Raw genomic sequence first — 18332 nt, forward strand, 5'->3', positions numbered from 1 at the left:
ATCTTTCGGTTTTCGAACCTTTCGGAACCTGTTCGGAAGTCGAACAGTCTTCTGGAACGGATTATGTTCAGAAACTGAGGTTCTACTGTACAGTGGTACCTCGGGTTACATACGCTTCAGGTTACACACCCCGCTAACCCAGAAATATTGCTTCATGTTAAGAACTTTGCTTCAGGATGAGAACAGAAATCGCGCTGTGGCAGTGGGAGGCCCCATTAGCTAAAGTGGTGCTTCAGGTTAAGAACAGTTTCAGGTTAAGAACGGACCTCCGGAACGAATTAAGTACCCGAGGTACCACTGTACGAGTATCAATGGGAACACACTGTATGCCACACCACATCTCCCTACAAGATCTTCAGTTACTGAAACCACTAGAATTTTCTCAATTTAACACATAAGTTAAGTTCCCCAGAAATACTTCCGTCCATTTTGGTTGCCCAAAGCGTATATACCTTTGTGATGTAGTTTATTCCAAACCACCTTGCTACAAGAGGGAATTATCAGGATCTTCCATTTCGGGTGAATAAAGAAGAAAACTTGCATGCTATACACTGACAGCGTTCTTTTAATCTGAGATCATTCTTTATTTTGCAAATTGTTTTATTTTCTTTACAGACACGTTAAAAAATTCACAGTTTTGTAGATTTAAGCATGGGTCAGGAAGTATGGTCAGAAACAAGGTTTGTGTGTCATCCTCTTACTCTCTTAGTGCAGGGGTAGCCAACCTGGTGCCCTCCGGATTTTGCTAGACTACAACTCCGATCAGCCCCATGGTCAATGGTCAGGAATGATGACAGCTGCAGTCTAGCATCCGGCCACCTCCACGCTAGTGTATTTGCATGGTACATTCAAGTTTAACCAGTTTGAAAGAAGTTTGCTTCCCAAAAGGCAGAACAGTACAAAAGGAAATAAAAAGAGTGAGGGGTCTGTTAATCCATTACATCTCTTTCCATTTAGACTGGTGTTTCCCAAACTTGGGCCTCCAGCTGTTTTGGACTACAGTTCCCATCATCCCTGACCACTGGTCTTGCTAGCTAGAGATGATGGGAGTTGTAGTCCAAAAACAGCTGGGGACCCAAGTTTGGGAAACCCTGATTTAGACTAAAGATGGGGCACCTATGGCCCCACAAGATGATGTTAAGACTACAAAATCCATTATCTTTGCCCACCCTGGTTTGCCCACTTCTACTTTAGAGGCTCAGCCAGTCTGATCAGACCTATTCAAGGACTGGAGGAGAGAGAATTATACCCTAAAAATAGAAGAGAAATATTTTAAAATTGGAACTGATGCTAAAAACAAGCACTGGGCTTTATGTTTTCTCAAGGGTGACAGTAGAAACCAAAAGCAATGAACTGCAACTGTATAGCTTCATTCAGAAGCCCTGACTTTGGGAGCAAATAATCATAAACCGAGTGAAGTGATTTGAGGAGGACCTTATTCTGGACCCAACATTCCTACAACTCTTATCATGTTTATATAAAATAAACTTATTTTTTTGTTGTTGTTTTTTAAAACCAAAGTCATCGAAGGAGCATGATAACACTCATGTTATGTTTTACAAAGGAGCAACTTTCAAGCTCAGTCTGAATTTTTTTTTTACTTTGGAAAAAAGAAGGGAAACACATGTATATGGATGAGGAGCTTGAGCAACCTACAAAAACCCCCACTTCTAAGTCAAGAATGTGAACTAAGCTAAGCCATTCGTGACTTGCATGATCATAATCAAGGGTGGGGTACCCCAGCCAACCATTGCAAATGTGCACCTTCACAACAGTTATTGCCTGTTACCATATGTGGATAGCTTGAACGCCTATCCCCATAAAACCTAAACAAAACAAAAGATTTCCATTGAATGACTGGAGTTTGGGGTGTGGCAGGCATGACTGTCCCTTAGCAGAAGCCGCTGAATCAAAACAGAGCCGCTCTCAACCACAACGCCATCATGTGACAGGAAGCCACAGCTTCTGTGTGCTGACGACATCACTCAGCTTCCCTTTGATCTTCAGGAAATGCCTCTTAAACTCCAAGCCGTCACCCTGCACAGGGAAGGGAGGTGGGGAAGAATCCAAGTGAGTATATGTCATTGGAAGGGCACGTATTAACTAGAGAAACGATACAAGAGGGAAGTAAACCACCTTATGAGTACAGCCGTACCTCGGAAGTCGAACGGAATCCATTCCGGAAGTCTGTTCGACTTCCCAAACATTCAGAAAGCAAAGCACGGCTTCCGATTGGCCGCAAGAAGCTCCCACAGCCAATCAGAAGCCCCGTTGGATATTAGGGTTCCAAAGAACGTTCGCCTGTCTAGCTGCCGCATTCTGGATTAGTTGTAGTTTCCGGGTCACCTTCAAAGATAGCCCCACATAGAGCGCATATCATCCGCATAGCTGAGCTTTCCACTAAGCACCCTGCAGCTCTTGAACCAAGCAGAAGGCTAACCACCAGCCCCAGCCCATACAGTATGCTAGAACAGATTAGAAAATAAAATGACTGCAATGGCAAATATAATATTCTGAATCAGAACATGTTGGCAGCTGGCAGTGTGAAAGCATTCTGCAGTACTGAGGAGCTACCACTGGATGGAGCCCAAGTACTATTCCAGCACATAAAACATTCTCCCCACAAATTGCAAATCTCTCAAGAGATTAAAAAACCCAGGTCAAATCAAATCTTTGTTTTCTATTGTGCTAGGTAAAAATGTAGCTTTATTCCTATTTAAGTAAGTTTGACTGGTTAGGTTAATATCTACTATAAGTGCCAAGGCATCCTTCTTATCCTTAGAATGAAATGTGTTGGTTAACTTTGTATATACCTTAGACAGGCGGAAGTCAACAAGTATTTTGTCATCCATTTCCAGGAGGTTTGCCTTGAAAATCAGTTTGTTGTTTCTTCTATCTGTGGTTGATATGGTAACCTTAGAAGGAAAGCGAGTATTTTATCAGGGGAAAGAGGTTTACAAAGCATATTTACAATCAATAATGCTCACTCTTTTTATGCTGTCAACCACCCTGAGGTCTGCCGATATAAGGTAGTATACAAATCAAAACAAATCAAAAAACAAATCTCTGGAGTTGCAAAGTTAGGCTCTCTAAGTTTACGGCAGCTTTCACACTATTTTTCTCACTAGCAACCGAATGAGGATGCATCTGTCGAAAGATCTCCCCAACAGGCCCTGAATTCAAAAATGACTATTTCTTCCAGGACATTGTGTATCTCCTAGCTCAACAAATCATATACAGTGGTGCCTCGCAAGACGAAATTAATTCGTTCCGCGAGTTTTTTCGTCTAGCGAATTTTTCGTCTTGCGAAGCACGGTGTCGGAAAAGTTTTGGAAAAGCTTCAGAAATCGCCAAAAACCTCAAAAAAGGCTACCACACCGCGTTCTATGAGTTGCTCCTCGAAGTCAAGTCGCAACTGTATTAACGGTGTTAAGAAAAAGGAAACAAACTTGCAAAAAACGCAAGACGTTTTCGTCTTGCGAAGCAAGCCCATAGGGAAATTTGTCTTGCGAAGCAGCTCAAAAACCGCAAAACCCTTTCGTCTAGCGAGTTTTTCGTCTTGCGAGGCATTCGTCTTGCGGGATACCACTGTATATTTATTTTGTATGCAAACGCATACAAGCAGTGCTTTTTTTCTAAAAATGTTTAGAGGTACGCATACCCCTGTGTCCCCCCAGAAAAAAGCACAGCATAAAAGTATGTAAACACAAATTAATTATTTTTTTTAATTACCTGCCCTACTCGGTGCTGCTTACAACTTAAAATCACAGAGTGAAAATATAAGAAAATCACGTTGAATAAAATAAAAATAAAGAAACAAACAGAAATGCAAAAGAGAAGAATTAAAAATACAACAAAAGCAAGCATCACAGGCAAATCACGACTTTTAGAGCAGGTTTTCCCTGCCAACTGACAGAATAAAAATGTATGTACCAAGCAACAACTACAACTACCAGAGAAGGAATGATCCATCTCTCACAGGGCCAGGTGTTCTATAATACTGATGCACCCACTGAGAAGACCCTCTCTCTTGCTGCCATCAATTGTGCCTACACCACAGTGCCTGTCTGTCCGTCTTGTGTGTGATGTACACACACAATTAATTCACACCTGGTTTGTGCAGCCCTTCTTCCAGACGTAGCCCATTTTTTCGCAAACCTCCTTCAATACGTGGTAAGACTGGTCAGCGTCTAGCTTCAAAAAGAAACGGGTCATTCTCTTCACTAAGCGCTGCCATGAATTCTAAGAGAGAAAGGAAAGGAAGACACCAGAAGTCAATTGAAGGCTAAAACAAATGTCGAGTTTTCATCAAGGCTTTGCATTGTTTTATGACGCTAAAGAATTGCATATATGTGCCCTGTGCATGAACCAAATATATGTACCCTTGTGCAAATTAATTGAAACAAAGCATGTTTTCTATCTTACTCGTAATCCTGTACTCAAAACAAACACGAAAATTCAGTTGATCATTATGGTGTCGGAAGCCTGCAGCCAGTAGAAGGAATGATGCGCTCGCCACAATATATTGAGGTTCTACGAAAGAGTTATTCCAGAGCTGGAAATGAGGTATCCTGACGGTTCTGGGATATTGCAGCAGGATCTATCCCCCTGTCACACATCGAAAGCGGTGAAGAAATTCATGACAGAGCAGCAAATACAGATACTTGATTGGCCAGGGAATTCCCCAGATGTAAATCCCATTAAGAATTTGTGGGTTATATGCAAAATCTCCATGCTGTAGACTGGAAGACTCATACAGGTGCTGATTCAAGTGTGGTACAGTGAATGTTCAAAACTAGTAGACTCCATGCCAAACCGTGTTCAAATGCTGCTTAAAAATAGCGGAGGTCATATCCGTTACTAATATAGGTATCTGTGAGGTTTGTACATGTATACAGTGGTACCTCAGGTTAAGTACTTAATTCTCTCCGGAGGTCCATTCTTAACCTGAAACTGTTCTTAACCTGAAGCACCACTTTAGCTAATGGGGCCTCCTGCTGCTGCTGCGCCGCCGGAGCCCGATTTCTGTTCTCATCCTGAAGCAAAGTTCTTAACCTGAAGCACTATTTCTGGGTTAGCAGAGTCTGTAACATGAAGCGTATGTAACCCAAGGTACCACTGTATGTGATTTTTGTACAATAAACTACATTGTTTGTTTCAATAAATTTGCACAAGGGTGTATATATATTTTTTTGAGGGCTGAAGCATTAAATTAGGGAGGGGGGTTGCTGTTACGGTGCAAAACAAAAGCACAAGGGCCTCTACAAGTTCCAAAAACAACGAAAGACGATAGCCGAGCCACCGGACCAAGTTACCTGGGAAGAACTGGGAGTGCCAAGCAGTTGGCTGTTGAGCAGCATGTGTTCAGGGCAGGCTGGCTGGGAGAAGCTGATGCCTTGCACGAGCTTATCAATGCCAGCTGGACCGCTATCCCACAAAGAAAGTCCAGTGCCAGGTTCCGGCTGAGAATTGGAGCAGGTCTTTTTCTCCTCACTGCAGCAATGAAAACAAAGCAGTGTTACATTCCTAAATGGCGCAACAACAAATTGTCTAGAACTTTTTTTGTTTCCAGGAGTTAATCGCTACATGCGTTGGCCCTCATAACTGGGCATTAAGGTGGCCTTTTTCTTGGCAATTTTCATCATTATTTAAATCATTCTATCATGATTGAATTGCCTTAATGCAGGCACGTCCAACCGGTAGATCACTGGATGTCTGTGGTAGATCACTGGTAGATCACTGGAGCTCTTTGGTATGCTTGAATGGTTACAAGTCTATCTCTATTCTAGCTATTATTCTAGTAAATTTGGTTTTATACTTATAAGCCAGTTTGTGGCGGTGTTGTTTTGATGCAAAGAAGCTCAACAACTTAGGCTGCCCGTAAAAAAAAAGCTCAACATTTTTGCCCTGCACCCGCCAAAAACGGGGCTTTCCTCCTCCCTAAAGAAAGCTCCTTAGGGACGCGGGTGGCGCTGAGGGTTAAACCACAGAGCCTGGGACTTGGTGATCAGAAGGTCAGCGGTTCGAATCCCCGTGACGGGGTGAGCTCCTGTTGCTCGGTCCCTGCTCCTGCTAACCTAGCAGTTCGAAAGCATGTTAAAGTGCAAGTAGATAAATAGGTACCGCTCCAGCGGGAAGGTAAACAGCGTTTCCGTGTGCTGCTCTGGTTCGCCAGAAGCGGCTTAGTCATGTTGGCCACATGACCCGGAAGCTGTACGCCGGCTCCCTCTGCCAATAAAGCGAGATGAGCGCCGCAACCCCAGAGTCGGTCACGACTGGACCTAATGGTCAGGGGTCCCTTTACTTTTACAAGTCTCCCTGCACTCTAGGGCTGTGTGTACACTATACTTTACATTCAAAACACAATATTTCCCTCAAATAGTTCTCAACATTGCTGTTTACCCCTCAGAGTTACTATTCCCGACAACCCTTACTACCATGCCCAGAATTATCTGGGGGAAAGAATGTACCGTAGGTGCTGTCGATTATGAGGGGTTTTTTTGGATTCTGTCAAGTCAAGGGGGCAGACAACAATGCAGAGAAGGAGAGGCAAGAAGGAAGTGCAGATTTGGCTCTGCTAAACTGGCTACTGCAGCCTAGTGGCACAGTGCAGACATGCCATAGATCACCTCTGGTTTTGTTACTCGCGGAACACGAGGAGAAGAAGAAGAAGAGGAGGAGGAGGAGGAGTTTGGATTTGATATCCTGCTTTATCATTACCTGAAGGAGTCTCAAAGTGGCTAACACTCTCCTTCCTCTCCCACAACAAACACTCTGTGAGGTGAGTGGGGCTGAGAGACTTCAAAGAAGTGTGACTGGCCCAAGGTCACCCAGCAGCTGCATGTGGAGGAGCGGAGACGCGAACCCGGTTCCCCAGATTACGAGTCTACCGCTCTTAACCACTACACCACACTGGCTTAAGATATGGCAGCACAGAATAAGCCATTGTAGAGCTTCAGAGTAAAAATAAAATAAAAAGTTCCCCATCAAGTTAAAAATATTAGCCGGACACCACATAGACACACATTTTTGCCTGTGTGTTGGACACGATGAATGAATATATTTTTCACCTGCGTGCACTTTTCACTGGAGAGAAGTCCGTATCGGATCGGATGTGCTTAGAAAAACACCCTGGGGAATCGGATAGTCCCCCCGAGGAGACTCGAGGCCGCTTGATGCCTAGAAAGAAAAACTAGTACTCAGTTTTCAAAGGGGGAAAAAATTATTTTTGTCATTCACTGTTAAGTACATAGTAAATTCCAAGTAAAATAATTGAATTGTTGCTGTTGTTTTTTAATGGCTCCAACCTTTCCAAAGGTGCTATGTGCCAGTCTGCCACTCTTCCCAAGACCAGAAGAAGCTAAACACACATCACTTGTATTTGTGAACACTAATGTAAACTCAAAACCACCGACAGTGGTACCTTGGTAGTCGAACGGCTTAGTTGTCGAACAAATAGGCTCCCGAATGTTGCAAACCCAGAAGTGAGTGTTCCGGTTTGCGAATGTTCTTTGGAAGCCGAACGTCCGATGCGGGTTCCACAGTGGAAGCTGCACCTTGGTTTTTGAACCGTTCTGGGAGCCAAACAGACTCCCAGAATGGGTTAAATTTGAGAACCAAGGTACCACTGTATTCAAACTTCATGAATGGTGGGATCAAATAATTGCAATAGAACTGCCAAATGATCTGCAGAATTCTCAGGCCAACAACCAACCTCTTCCCATTGTTAGAGCTAGTTAAAATGTGATTCAAAGTGACTAAGGAGGCTTTCCGGATCAGAGTTTTCATTTAGATGGGTGCTCCCACATGTCACTCAGGAGGGGTGTGAGTGCAGGATCATAATATTGGAATGATTTACACTGGTTTTCATCCTAGAGTCAAACGTGAATGTACCGATTCCAGGCATAGGCAAACTCGGCCCTCCAGATGTTTTGGGACTACAGCTCCCATGATCCCTAGCTAACAGGACCAGTGGTCAGGGATGATGGGAATTGTAGTCCCAAAAACATCTGGAGGGCCGAGTTTGCCTATGCCTGGATTAACCCAAGATGAGCCCTTATTAGTAGCAGACCTTGATAAATGGGACTGATCAGCAAAGGGGATGAAAAAGCAAGCAAAATCTATCTTCAAGTAAGATTAAAATAGGGTGAGCCACCTAAACTGTAAATATCAGTATCTTTAAATTCGCTCCTTTCGGTGGCATATATGAGAGATGTCAACTGAACCGTTTTCAGATGTCAAAAGATTTCAAATATGCAACTACATATAAAATTCACATGCATTTATTTATTTTTAAATTACCTTTCTTTAAAGCTTTTGTGTACCACCTGTCCTTTTTAAGGTCTTCAATAGTAAGCCTTGATGCGGGGTCCTCAGTTAATAGTTTGAGGAGTAACGCTGCAAAGAAATAAATAATTTGGTTATATGCATGGCCTACAAGTTCTGAAATTGTCCACCTTCTGTGGCAATGGCTTGCAATCCAATTGAGATGCCCTCAAACATTGTTCCAGCAGTTTCCAAATAAATCATTGCAATTTTTACATGAACCAGAGCCACCCAACTTTTAAAGATGTTCTTTGGAGGATATGATCTGTACTCAGAAAAATAACACACTCATTTCTTAGCAAAGCTATCAAGACTGCCCGCCAAGTAAATATAAAAACAGTCAGTAAAGGTCTGTAAAGGTACCCCTGCCCGTATGGGCCAGTCGTGTCCGACTCTAGGGTTGCGCGCTCATCTCGCTCAAGAGGCCGTGAGCCGGCGCCGTCCAAAGACACTTCCGGGTCACGTAGCCAGCGTGACGAAGCTGCAGCTGGCAGGCCAGCACCAGCGCAGCACACGGAAACGCCGTTTACGTTTACCTTCCCACTATAAAGCAGTACCTATTTATCTACTTGCACTTAGGGGTGCTTTCGAACTGCTAGGTGGGCAGGAGCTGGGACCGAACAACGGGAGATCACCCCACCGCGGGGATTCGAACCGCCGACCATACGATCAGCAAGTCCTAGGCACTGAGGTTTTACCCACAGCGCTACCCGCGTCCCTACCTAGTGGTCTGTACCTAGACCACTGTACCTAGACCCGCGTCTGTACCTAGTGGCAACGAGTCTATCTTCTTCCATGGTGACAAATATGTTTTCTTTTCTTTCCAATCACAGTATTCTTGACAGGTGTCAACAGGCTGGTCCCATGGCAGTTCTGCAAGAAAGAAAGCCACATTTCTTGACAAAACTTGTCAGTGATCTGGGGACAAACTAAGAAGGTATTTGGGCTTCAACCAAATGGATGTTAGTATTTTAAGAGGAAGTGACACACCCAAGGGTTATAATAAGGTCACTAATAACCACATTAGTTACACAGCAAATTCAAAACGTGGAATTAATAACTACTTAGACTAGTAGAATAGTCTCCATTAAAGCTGTGAGCAAGGAAAATCTCCAGCAATTTCTTTTTTTCTGTTCCAGCTTGGCTACAAATGTCACACTATCAGAAATCATGGTTACTATGCAATATGCTCCAGATTTATGCAGTAAGCTAAATCCCTCGAAAAATTCTTGCAGATACACTTGTTTTAAAATTAATTTTATTATATATATTACAACATTTATATCCTACCCTTCTGGTACAAAAGCACTGCTCAGGGGTGCTTGCAATATTTAAAACTATACGAAGCTATCTACCACTGAGAGAATCAGTAGTTGTATGCTGTTAAAACTGTGAAGAATTCATTAATTACTATTATTATTATTATTATTATTATTATTATTATTATTATTATTAATGCTGGTTTTGGCAACACATTTATAAATGAACATTCTATGCTGAATGTATAGAATGCTTTAACTTAAATGGCTCTTCCTTCCAAAGCATTAAAAAAATAATAATGCAGTATCTTGCAGGTTTATCAAAACACTGGAAATTTGTTGTGGTGTATTATTGCTACTTTTAGTGTTGAATCGGTAGAAATGCTTGTGCTTTTATTCTATCTGCTTAAATTTGATCTAAAAATATATTATTATTTTTAAAAGGATGTATTGAAGGAGAGGGAAAAGTTCACATAGCTGTTTTTAAGAGAAGAGCTTTCTTGTGGTAGACAGTTGGAGAGATGTTCTCAGCTATTCTTGGGAGTAACCATACAGAGAGTGATGGTTAGAGGGTAATTAATTAGCTTCAACAATCTCCCCTTAGCTACACTGGAAGAAAGATTTAGTGGCACTCCATATATGAATTGTGTAACTGTGTGCTAATAAATGTGCTACTATGGTATCATTTTTAAAGAGGAAAAAGGAACCACTTGTATTTGTCCTCTGATGGCTCCCTTTGCAACTCAAGCTTTAGAGTGGTGTACGACCTTCCAAGCCATGGGTGCCTCATCTCATGTAACCAAATCAGTCACTAAGTTTGTACTTCAAGTTAATAAGATCAGCTAGCAACTTTTGCAGAACTGCTGTGGGTGTTGGTTGTTCTACTCTTGCTTAAATTTTTCAAGAATGAAAAATGTACATGGGCCTTTCTCTGTTTTTTTAATGTCCCCTCCCCACCAGCAAATTTGTTCTGCTGAATCGTGAAGGCCTGTAGATTATTACAGTGGTACCTTGGTTCTCAAACGCCTTGGTACTCAAACAACTTGGAATCCAAACACTGCAAACCCAGAAGTAAGTGTTCTGGTTTGCGAACCTTTTTTGGAAGCCGAACGTACTCCGATTTGAGTGTTACGCTTCTGATCTGAGTGCCACACTTCCATTTTGAGTGTTACGTTGAGGTCTGTCTGTTTTTGCTATTCATTTTACATTTTTGTTTTTGCGGGTCTTTTTGTTTTGTTTTTGTGACTGTGTGGAACCCAGTTCAGCTACTGATGGATTGATTGTGTGACTGCAGTACACCGTTTATTGCTTTCATTTTATGAATCAATGGTCTCGTTAGAGAGTAAGATTCATGTTAAATTGGTGTTTTAGGCATTGTTTTTAAAAGTCTGGAACATTACTTTCTATGGGAAAGCGTGCCTTGGTTTTGGATAGCTTTGGTTTTGGAACAGAGTTCTGGAATGGATTAAGTATGAGAACCTAGGTACCACTGTCAGGAACTAGATCAAGAACCACACCTTAATAAATATCCTGAATTCCCAAGAGATAATACACCAAGGCGCACTGCTGATCTGCATCCCTGTTGTGTAAATGTAGAGCATTAGTTTTAGGAGGCAAATCCTTATCAACAAACTAATGTTAATCAAACGAATTAAAACTTGGGTAGCTCTTACCTCCTGCCAACATGGCAGTGAGTACGATTCCACATGACCAAACATCAACGGGCTCGGCATGGAATTCTTTTCTTTTAAGGACTTCTGGCGCAATGTACGGGAGCGTGCCACACATCTTGTTCAACAATCGCTCACGACCATTGTACTTAAACACAGTTGCTAGTCCAAAGTCAGAGATTTTGAGATTATCTAAACAAATACAAGAATAAAGAAGGTATCTTGCACATCATTCTAATTCATCATCTTTGTTTGAGGCACACTAAAGCATGGGTAGGCAAACTAAGGCCTGGGGGCTGGATCCGGCCCAATCACCTTCTAAATCCGGCCTGCAGACAGTCTGGGAATCAGCGTGTTTTTACATGAGTAGAATGTGTCCTTTTATTTAAAATGCATCTCTGGGTTATTTGTGGGGCCTGCCTGGTGTTTTTACATGAGTAGAATGCGTCCTTTTATTTAAAATGCATCTCTGGGTTATTTGTGGGGCATAAGAATTCATTCATATATTTTTTTCAAAATATAGTCCGGCCCCCCAACAAGGTCTGAGGGACAGTGGACCGGTCCCCTGCTGCCTGCTGAAAACGTTTGCTGACCCCTGCACTAAAGTAACATTGATCTAAAGACACAAGCATTTAACTTTTTTAAAAATGGTCCTTTTAAGTATGCCAGCTCAGAAATTTGTCACCAATACTAATCTACCCTACTCCTTAGTATGCCAGTTCCAAAATATCCCATTGATACTAGTGGGCCATGTCTACATAAGCAGACATTAAGTGTTCTATTGCTGCTCCAAATCAAGGATAGCCGAGTGAAATGCTAAAAAAAACCAAACCCAAGTCCTCTGACTGCTTGATGTTTGGTGTTAGCAACAGAGAGGACTTGTTGCTTTCACATCCAAAGTGTGGGCTGCTTTTTAACTTGTGGAAAATTGATACTGAACTATAGAAATTAGTGATGTATGGAAGTGAGAGCTGGACCATAAGTAAGGCTGATCGCTGAAGAATTGATGCTTTTGAATTATGGTGTTGGAGGAGACTCTTGAGAGTCCCATGGACTGCAAGAAGATCAAACCTCTCCATTCTGAAGGAAATCAGCCCTGAGTGCTCACTGGAAGGACAGATCCTGAAGCTGAGGTTCCAATACTTTGGCCACCTCATGAGAAGAGAAGACTCCCTGGAAAAGACCCTGATGTTGGGAAAGATGGAGGGCACAAGGAAAAGGGGACGACAGAGGGCGAGATGGTTGGACAGTGTTCTCGAAGCTACCAGCATGAGTTTGACCAAACTGCGGGAGGCAGTGGAAGACAGGAGTGTCTGGCGTGCTCTGGTCCATGGGGTCACAAAGAGTCAGACACGACTAAACGACTAAACAACAACAACAAGAACAAAGTGGTCTCTCTCTCTTACCCATTCCATTTAGCAGCAGGTTCTCAGGCTTAATATCCCGATGTGTTACTCCTATACTGTGAAGGTAGACCTTTCAAAATGATACAAGGCATTAATAGAAAGCATTCATTCAACCTGCTTTCACACACAAAAAAGAGCTTGAAAAAGCAACATAAATAAACTTACGACTCCAGCTATAAGCTGGTGGAAAAATTTCTGTGCTTCTGCTTCAGGCATTCCTACATCTGGCTCTGCAAGGAAGGCACCATAGCTTCATGAAGAAACATACTAATGAAATTTACACAGTGATAGCAGTGTTTCTAATGAATATAACCTTTCTGGTTGTTTGCTCTGAAATAGTTATGGCCGAAGGCATTATTGGTAACAAACTGAACACCATGTTTCACAGTAGCATTGATAGCAGCAAACACCATTTTTGTTTGGATTTAAGTTCATAAAATGATTGCAGGCTACCATAGAGGCTTGCTTTGAATGTGTTTAAATATCCCTGAAATGCAAGTTGCAGTGGTACCTCGGAAGTCGAAGGGAATCTGTTCCAGAAGTCTGTTCGACTTCCAAAACATTTGGAAACCCAAGGCACGGCTTCCAATTGGCCACAGGAAGCTCCTGCAGCCAATCGGAAGCCACAGAAGCCCTGTCGGACGTTCGGGTTTTGAAGAACGTTCACAAACTGGAAGTCACTTCCAAGTTTGTGGCGTTCAGGAGACAAAACATTCACGTCGCAAGGTGTTCAGGATCCAAGGAACAACTGTATATAGATGACTTAAATAAATAAACCATTTGACCCTTGGAGAGCATCCTCATCCAATGACCAGTCTGTGGCCTGCCTTCCTATTCCATAAAATCCCCTGTACCTATTCGGTCAAAGAGTTCTCCCCCGCTGCAGTACTCTAGGAACAGATACTGAATAGTGCCTTCTCGCCGATGTCCGTAAAACTTGACAATGTTCTCGTGATTTAACATTTTGTTAATGCAGATCTCCTTCTTTATCTGATCTGGGCACTCTATAGCGCATTTCATGTCAACAATCTTCACCGCCACTGCTTCTTCCGTGCGTCTGTTCACAGCCAACTGAACTCTATAAAGAGAAAGCGGAAAGCAGGGTTTTTTTTATAGATAGGCTTTCCTCACCGAACATTATTACTAAAAATTACACGTTAAGTCTCAGCTTTGCTTGCCAGCCACAGCACACATTTTCTCCTCCTGGAAAAAAATGGGCAAATTCAACTACCCAAATTAAAGCTCTTGTGATTTTTGACAACCCTCGACACAAGAATACAGCAGCAGTTTCAATATACCATTTACTCTTGTTCTGAAACCATTCATTTGCCTCCATGTATTATAATATGTTACATGTTATTGCCTAAGCTATACTCACTCTCCATAAGCGCCTTCCCCAAGGGTCTGCACTAAGTCCCAGTCTTCCACAAAAGGCACGGCCATCTTGACAAACAGAACACACTCTGCAGATCAAAGAAATAAGGAATTGGAAGTCAAGGGTCATAAGTATTTGGCTGCCAAGACCGGGGGGGGGGCAGTGGCAGAGAATTTATTTTGCATGAACTAGATCCCACATTCCAGTAGTGATGTATGGAAGTGAGAGCTGGACCATAAAGAAGGCTGATCACCAAAGAATTGATGCTTTTGAATTATGGTGCTGGAGGAGACTCTTGAGAGTCCCATGGACTGCAAGAAGATCAAACCTATCCATTCTTAAGGAAATCAGCCCTGAGTGCTCACTGGAAGGACAGATCCTGAAGCTGAGGCTCCAATACTTTGGCCACCTCATGAGAAGACTCCCTGGAAAAGACCCTGATGTTGGGAAAGGACACAGGGCACAGGGAGAAGGGGACGACAGAGTATGAGATGGTTGGACAGTGTTCTCGAAGCTACCAGCATGAGTTTGAACAAAATGCGGGAGGCAGTGGAAGACAGGAGCGCCTGGCAGGCTCTGGTCCATGGGGTCACGAAGAGTCGGACACGACTAAACAACAACAACAAAGATCCCACATTCAATCCCCAGCATCTCCAAGTAAGGCTAAGAGAGAACCCTATTTGAAATCTTGGAGAGCTGCATCCGGTAATTGTAGTAACATTGAGCTAGATGGACTAACAGACTGATCAGTATAAGGCAGCTTATTTCTGAAAAAACGCTAAAGGGGATAATAAAGCAGTCTTACCTCAGAATGCTAGGGGTTGTACTCAGTGCTAGTCCTACTCAAGAGTAGGCGCACTAAAGTTCATGTTTATACTGTATATATAATTTTTATTAAATTTTCTGTTTTACAATTTAGAATACTCATTTAAACATCCTTAAAATATCCCTAACTTTCCTTCTTCTCTTTCCATGGTTCATCTTGCATATCTTATATCCTTGAATATTTTACATAAACTAAACCATTCAGTATCCCATTACAGTTGTACCTTGTTTGCCACAAACCCGGAAGTGACTATTCCGGTTTGCAAATGTTCTTTGGAACCCAAACATCTGACAGGGCTTCTGCGGCTTCCGATTGGCTGCAGGAGTTTCCTGCAGCCAATCGGAAGCCGTGCTTTGGTTTCCGAATGTTTTGGAAGTCAAACGGACTTCCAGAACAGATTCTATACGACTTCCAAGGTACGACTGTATTACATCCATCAAAACTTATTTACACCGTTGAATTAATCTTAATGCTGCCAACGTTTTCAAGTGTACACAATTCCCCCCATATATTCAATAAACATTTTCCAGTTTTCTCAAAACATTTGTTCTTCTTGTTCTCTTAGTCTATATGTAAAGTCTGCAAGGTGTGTGTATTCCATGGCTGGCGGGAGTAGAGACTATAGGATGGATGTGGATTATTTGGGTTTTTTAAATACTGTACTGTACAAGTAAGGCTTCTAATCTCCTATACCTTTTTATGCAGGCCTGTAGAACCTCACTTGTTGAATTGCTCCTGTCAACAAGCTTTTAAAAGGTACTGTGGAATGAAACACCCACTGTAAAGAATACCTGGTTCCACAAAACAAGGCAAGTAGGACAAAACAAATTCAAATCTTTTAGGACCACTATTAATTCGGACAAGCTTTCAATTACACAGAATTTTGTGCGACACAGCTTGCTTTTCAAGTTTTGTTTTTTTAATGAGAAATGAAAAGGACTCAATGAATGACTCAACATTTGTTGCCTTCTCTGCAATACACATTGTTGCATCCCTCATTCACACACTTTAAAGAACTGCTAAACAGGAAGTACATCAACAGGTGAGGCTTTCTCCAGTTCTGCAGACACAGTGATGAAGTGCTACACCTATTGATTGCAGCAAAGTCACTCTTAGAGGTACAGGAGCAGTACCAGGAAGTTGGGGGGGGGGATTTGAAAAAACATTAACAATGCCCACGCATCCTATACTATTAGCAAACTTAATTCTCATCGAGGTTATCTTTATCCAAAAGAAAGGTTTGCAGAAATAAATAAAAATTGAGGACCGTAAGCCACAAAAACAGCAAAATGAGGAGTGCGGATTGACCGAAGAATGTGAATTAAATGGAGCTTCCTAGAAGACATATCTGGATGGCACCTTGCACAGGAGCACACTGCACTGTTTTTTGTTGCATGCAGGTCCCAACACTTTATTGCATGCAAACCTGCCAGGCCATTTATTGCACAAACCAACTTTCAACCATTACAGCAGTTTAGCAGCATTCATAAAACAGATCGTGAATATAAATCAAAGTTTAAAACTAAAAATCCCTTATCTGCCCCAATTCCTGCTCTCCGTCAAAAGTTTATCCCAACCCAGAACCCTTACACACACACACACACACACACACGTGTCTCCCTCAAATATCCCCCATGCTCACTTTTCAGAAAGGTACCAAAACCCGCAAAGACACAACATGTATGAATTGCCGCCCACCCTTTTGAAAACATCCGTGCATTAGGACACAGAAGGGCACGTGCATGAACAACCAATGAAATGGGCTGTTTTTTTAAAAATGAAGTTATTAGTCTCCAATATGGACACCCGAATTAAAACAGCAGCGAAAAGCACAAATAGCCACGACGACGCTCCTTTGGCCCTGCGAGCCGACCTCACAGGGTTGTTTGGGAGGGCAAATTGGGGAGAACATATGCATGCCGTTCCTTGGAGGGGAAAGCGGGATGCGCGAAGGAAACAAGGAAGAAAAGTCTCCCACGGTGGGGGGGGGGGGGCTGGCAAGCCAAAGCATCTCTCCCACGCCCCGCTCCCTAAGAATAGAGACCCTCCTCCGCCCCACGTGGGGAGGAAAGAAGAGCGAGAGGAAAGGGGAGCAGCCCACCCTCCCTCTCCACATTTTGGGCATTTTTTGTCCTCACCCGCCCAGCGGCGAGGGCCGCTTCCCCGGCTGATCAGCAAGCGGCGTTTCCCGCCGAAGAGCGTCGAGAGCAAGAGCCGGGCAGAGACTGGGAGAGAGCCGGGAGGAAGAGGCGGCGGCGAGGGGCCGAGGGGAGGAATCCGGCGCCGGCTCCGCCTCCTGCCCCGGCCGCCCGGGTGAGGCAGCATAATGGCGTCCCGAGGCCAGAGAGAGCGCAGGAGCTGCCGCTTTGCTAACTAATGCGAACTCGCGGCATCTTTAAGCTGTCGGTCCCGATCCGGCTGGCGCGGGAGTAGGAAGCGCCTCACTGCATCCCGCCGCGGGGCTTCTTGCTTCCGAGTAGACGCGGTGCGGTGTTTGGCTAGAAACTGCTCCTGCACGCTTGTAGGGAGATTTTTTGAGACTTGTCCCCCCCCCCCCCGGGGTCAGAAGAAAGTGATTTCAAATAACTGTTGCTGAGACCCTTTCCATTCCGAATCTGCTAGACAAAAAGTCAGGCAGAGGGTGATGACACTCGGGCTTCCTGCCTCCACTAACACAATTTTTATAATTTGATTTTACATGTTCATTCACAGAAATGATATTCTTGCAAATTTTAACATTTTACACTAGATGCTTTCAAATCCTAGGACTTCCCTCCTCCCCTCTGTGAGTTCTTTAGGCAACTTTTTCAACTGCATATTAGTCCAGTTTACAGTCCTCCATTACGTATACCCAAAGTCTGTGTATCATTGCAGGAGTTATTTAAAGCCTGCCCAAGAGTTCATGTGTTTGCAGTGGTATTTTAAATACTACCTACATTTGCCCCCTTCTCTGTTGCAGTTTTGATCCTCCCGGTTTCTGATTTTCCCAGTTAATCTTGCAATCTCCACATAGTCCAATAATTTCATCTGCCAGTCTGCCCTCGCAGGTATTTTATCATCTTTCCAGCTCTGGGCAAGCAGACTAACATAATAGAAATCTGTAGCCCTCCCTTCCCCACAGGTTGCTGGACAACCACGTCATTCCAAGCGGTCCCTGTGTTGTAACAAGCGCATGCATCTCGGAAGAGGATCCTGCCCTTCCCCATGCTCATGTTCATTCTAGAGATGCATTCACACGTTGGCTTGTACTCCTGTCGTGTACAAGTGTTTGTATGAGTGCACACTTGCCAGTTTACACCACTCAGCTATTGTGCTGACTGAAGACGTGCAGCCCAACTATGTGTGCAAATGGTCCAGTTGTTGAATGTAAGAGTGTGAACGCCCTTTAGGAGGTGCTAACGTTTTGCACTTGGGTGTTCTTGAACTCCAGCTCCCTGCACCTTGACCGTGGCATTGGCTGGGCTGACTGGG

At 43.3% G+C, this 18332-nt stretch overlaps 1 protein-coding gene across 1 annotated transcript; it reads right to left on the bottom strand.

Moving 5' to 3' along the window:
* Positions 1-560: 560 nt before the first annotated feature.
* CHEK1 (checkpoint kinase 1) lies at positions 561-17408 on the bottom strand. Its single transcript, XM_081171564.1, has 13 exons — positions 17000-17408; positions 14039-14123; positions 13515-13738; positions 12826-12890; positions 12661-12730; positions 11258-11446; positions 9094-9198; positions 8302-8397; positions 7071-7179; positions 5316-5493; positions 4111-4242; positions 2814-2915; positions 561-2037 (listed from the first exon to the last, which is right to left on the bottom strand). Exons 1-13 carry the CDS (start codon positions 17184-17186, stop codon positions 1942-1944), a joined length of 1638 nt encoding a protein of 545 aa, XP_081027690.1. The 5' UTR covers positions 17187-17408; the 3' UTR covers positions 561-1941.
* Between the last annotated feature and the right edge of the window lie 924 nt (positions 17409-18332).

This window comes from Podarcis bocagei (assembly GCF_964188305.1).
Source record: "Podarcis bocagei genome assembly, chromosome: 15".
Taxonomy (NCBI): Eukaryota; Metazoa; Chordata; class Lepidosauria; order Squamata; family Lacertidae; genus Podarcis; species Podarcis bocagei.

Coding starts and splice junctions, on each gene's coding strand:
- CHEK1 (XM_081171564.1), bottom strand. CDS start 17,186: ATGCTGCCTCACCCGGGCGGCCGGGGCAGGAGGCGGAGCCGGCGCCGG. Junction 8,398..9,093: donor GATAGACTCGTTGCCACTAG/GTACAGACGCGG, acceptor ATTTCTTTGCAG/CGTTACTCCTCAAACTATTA. Junction 2,916..4,110: donor AGAAGGGCTGCACAAACCAG/GTGTGAATTAAT, acceptor TTTCCTTCTAAG/GTTACCATATCAACCACAGA.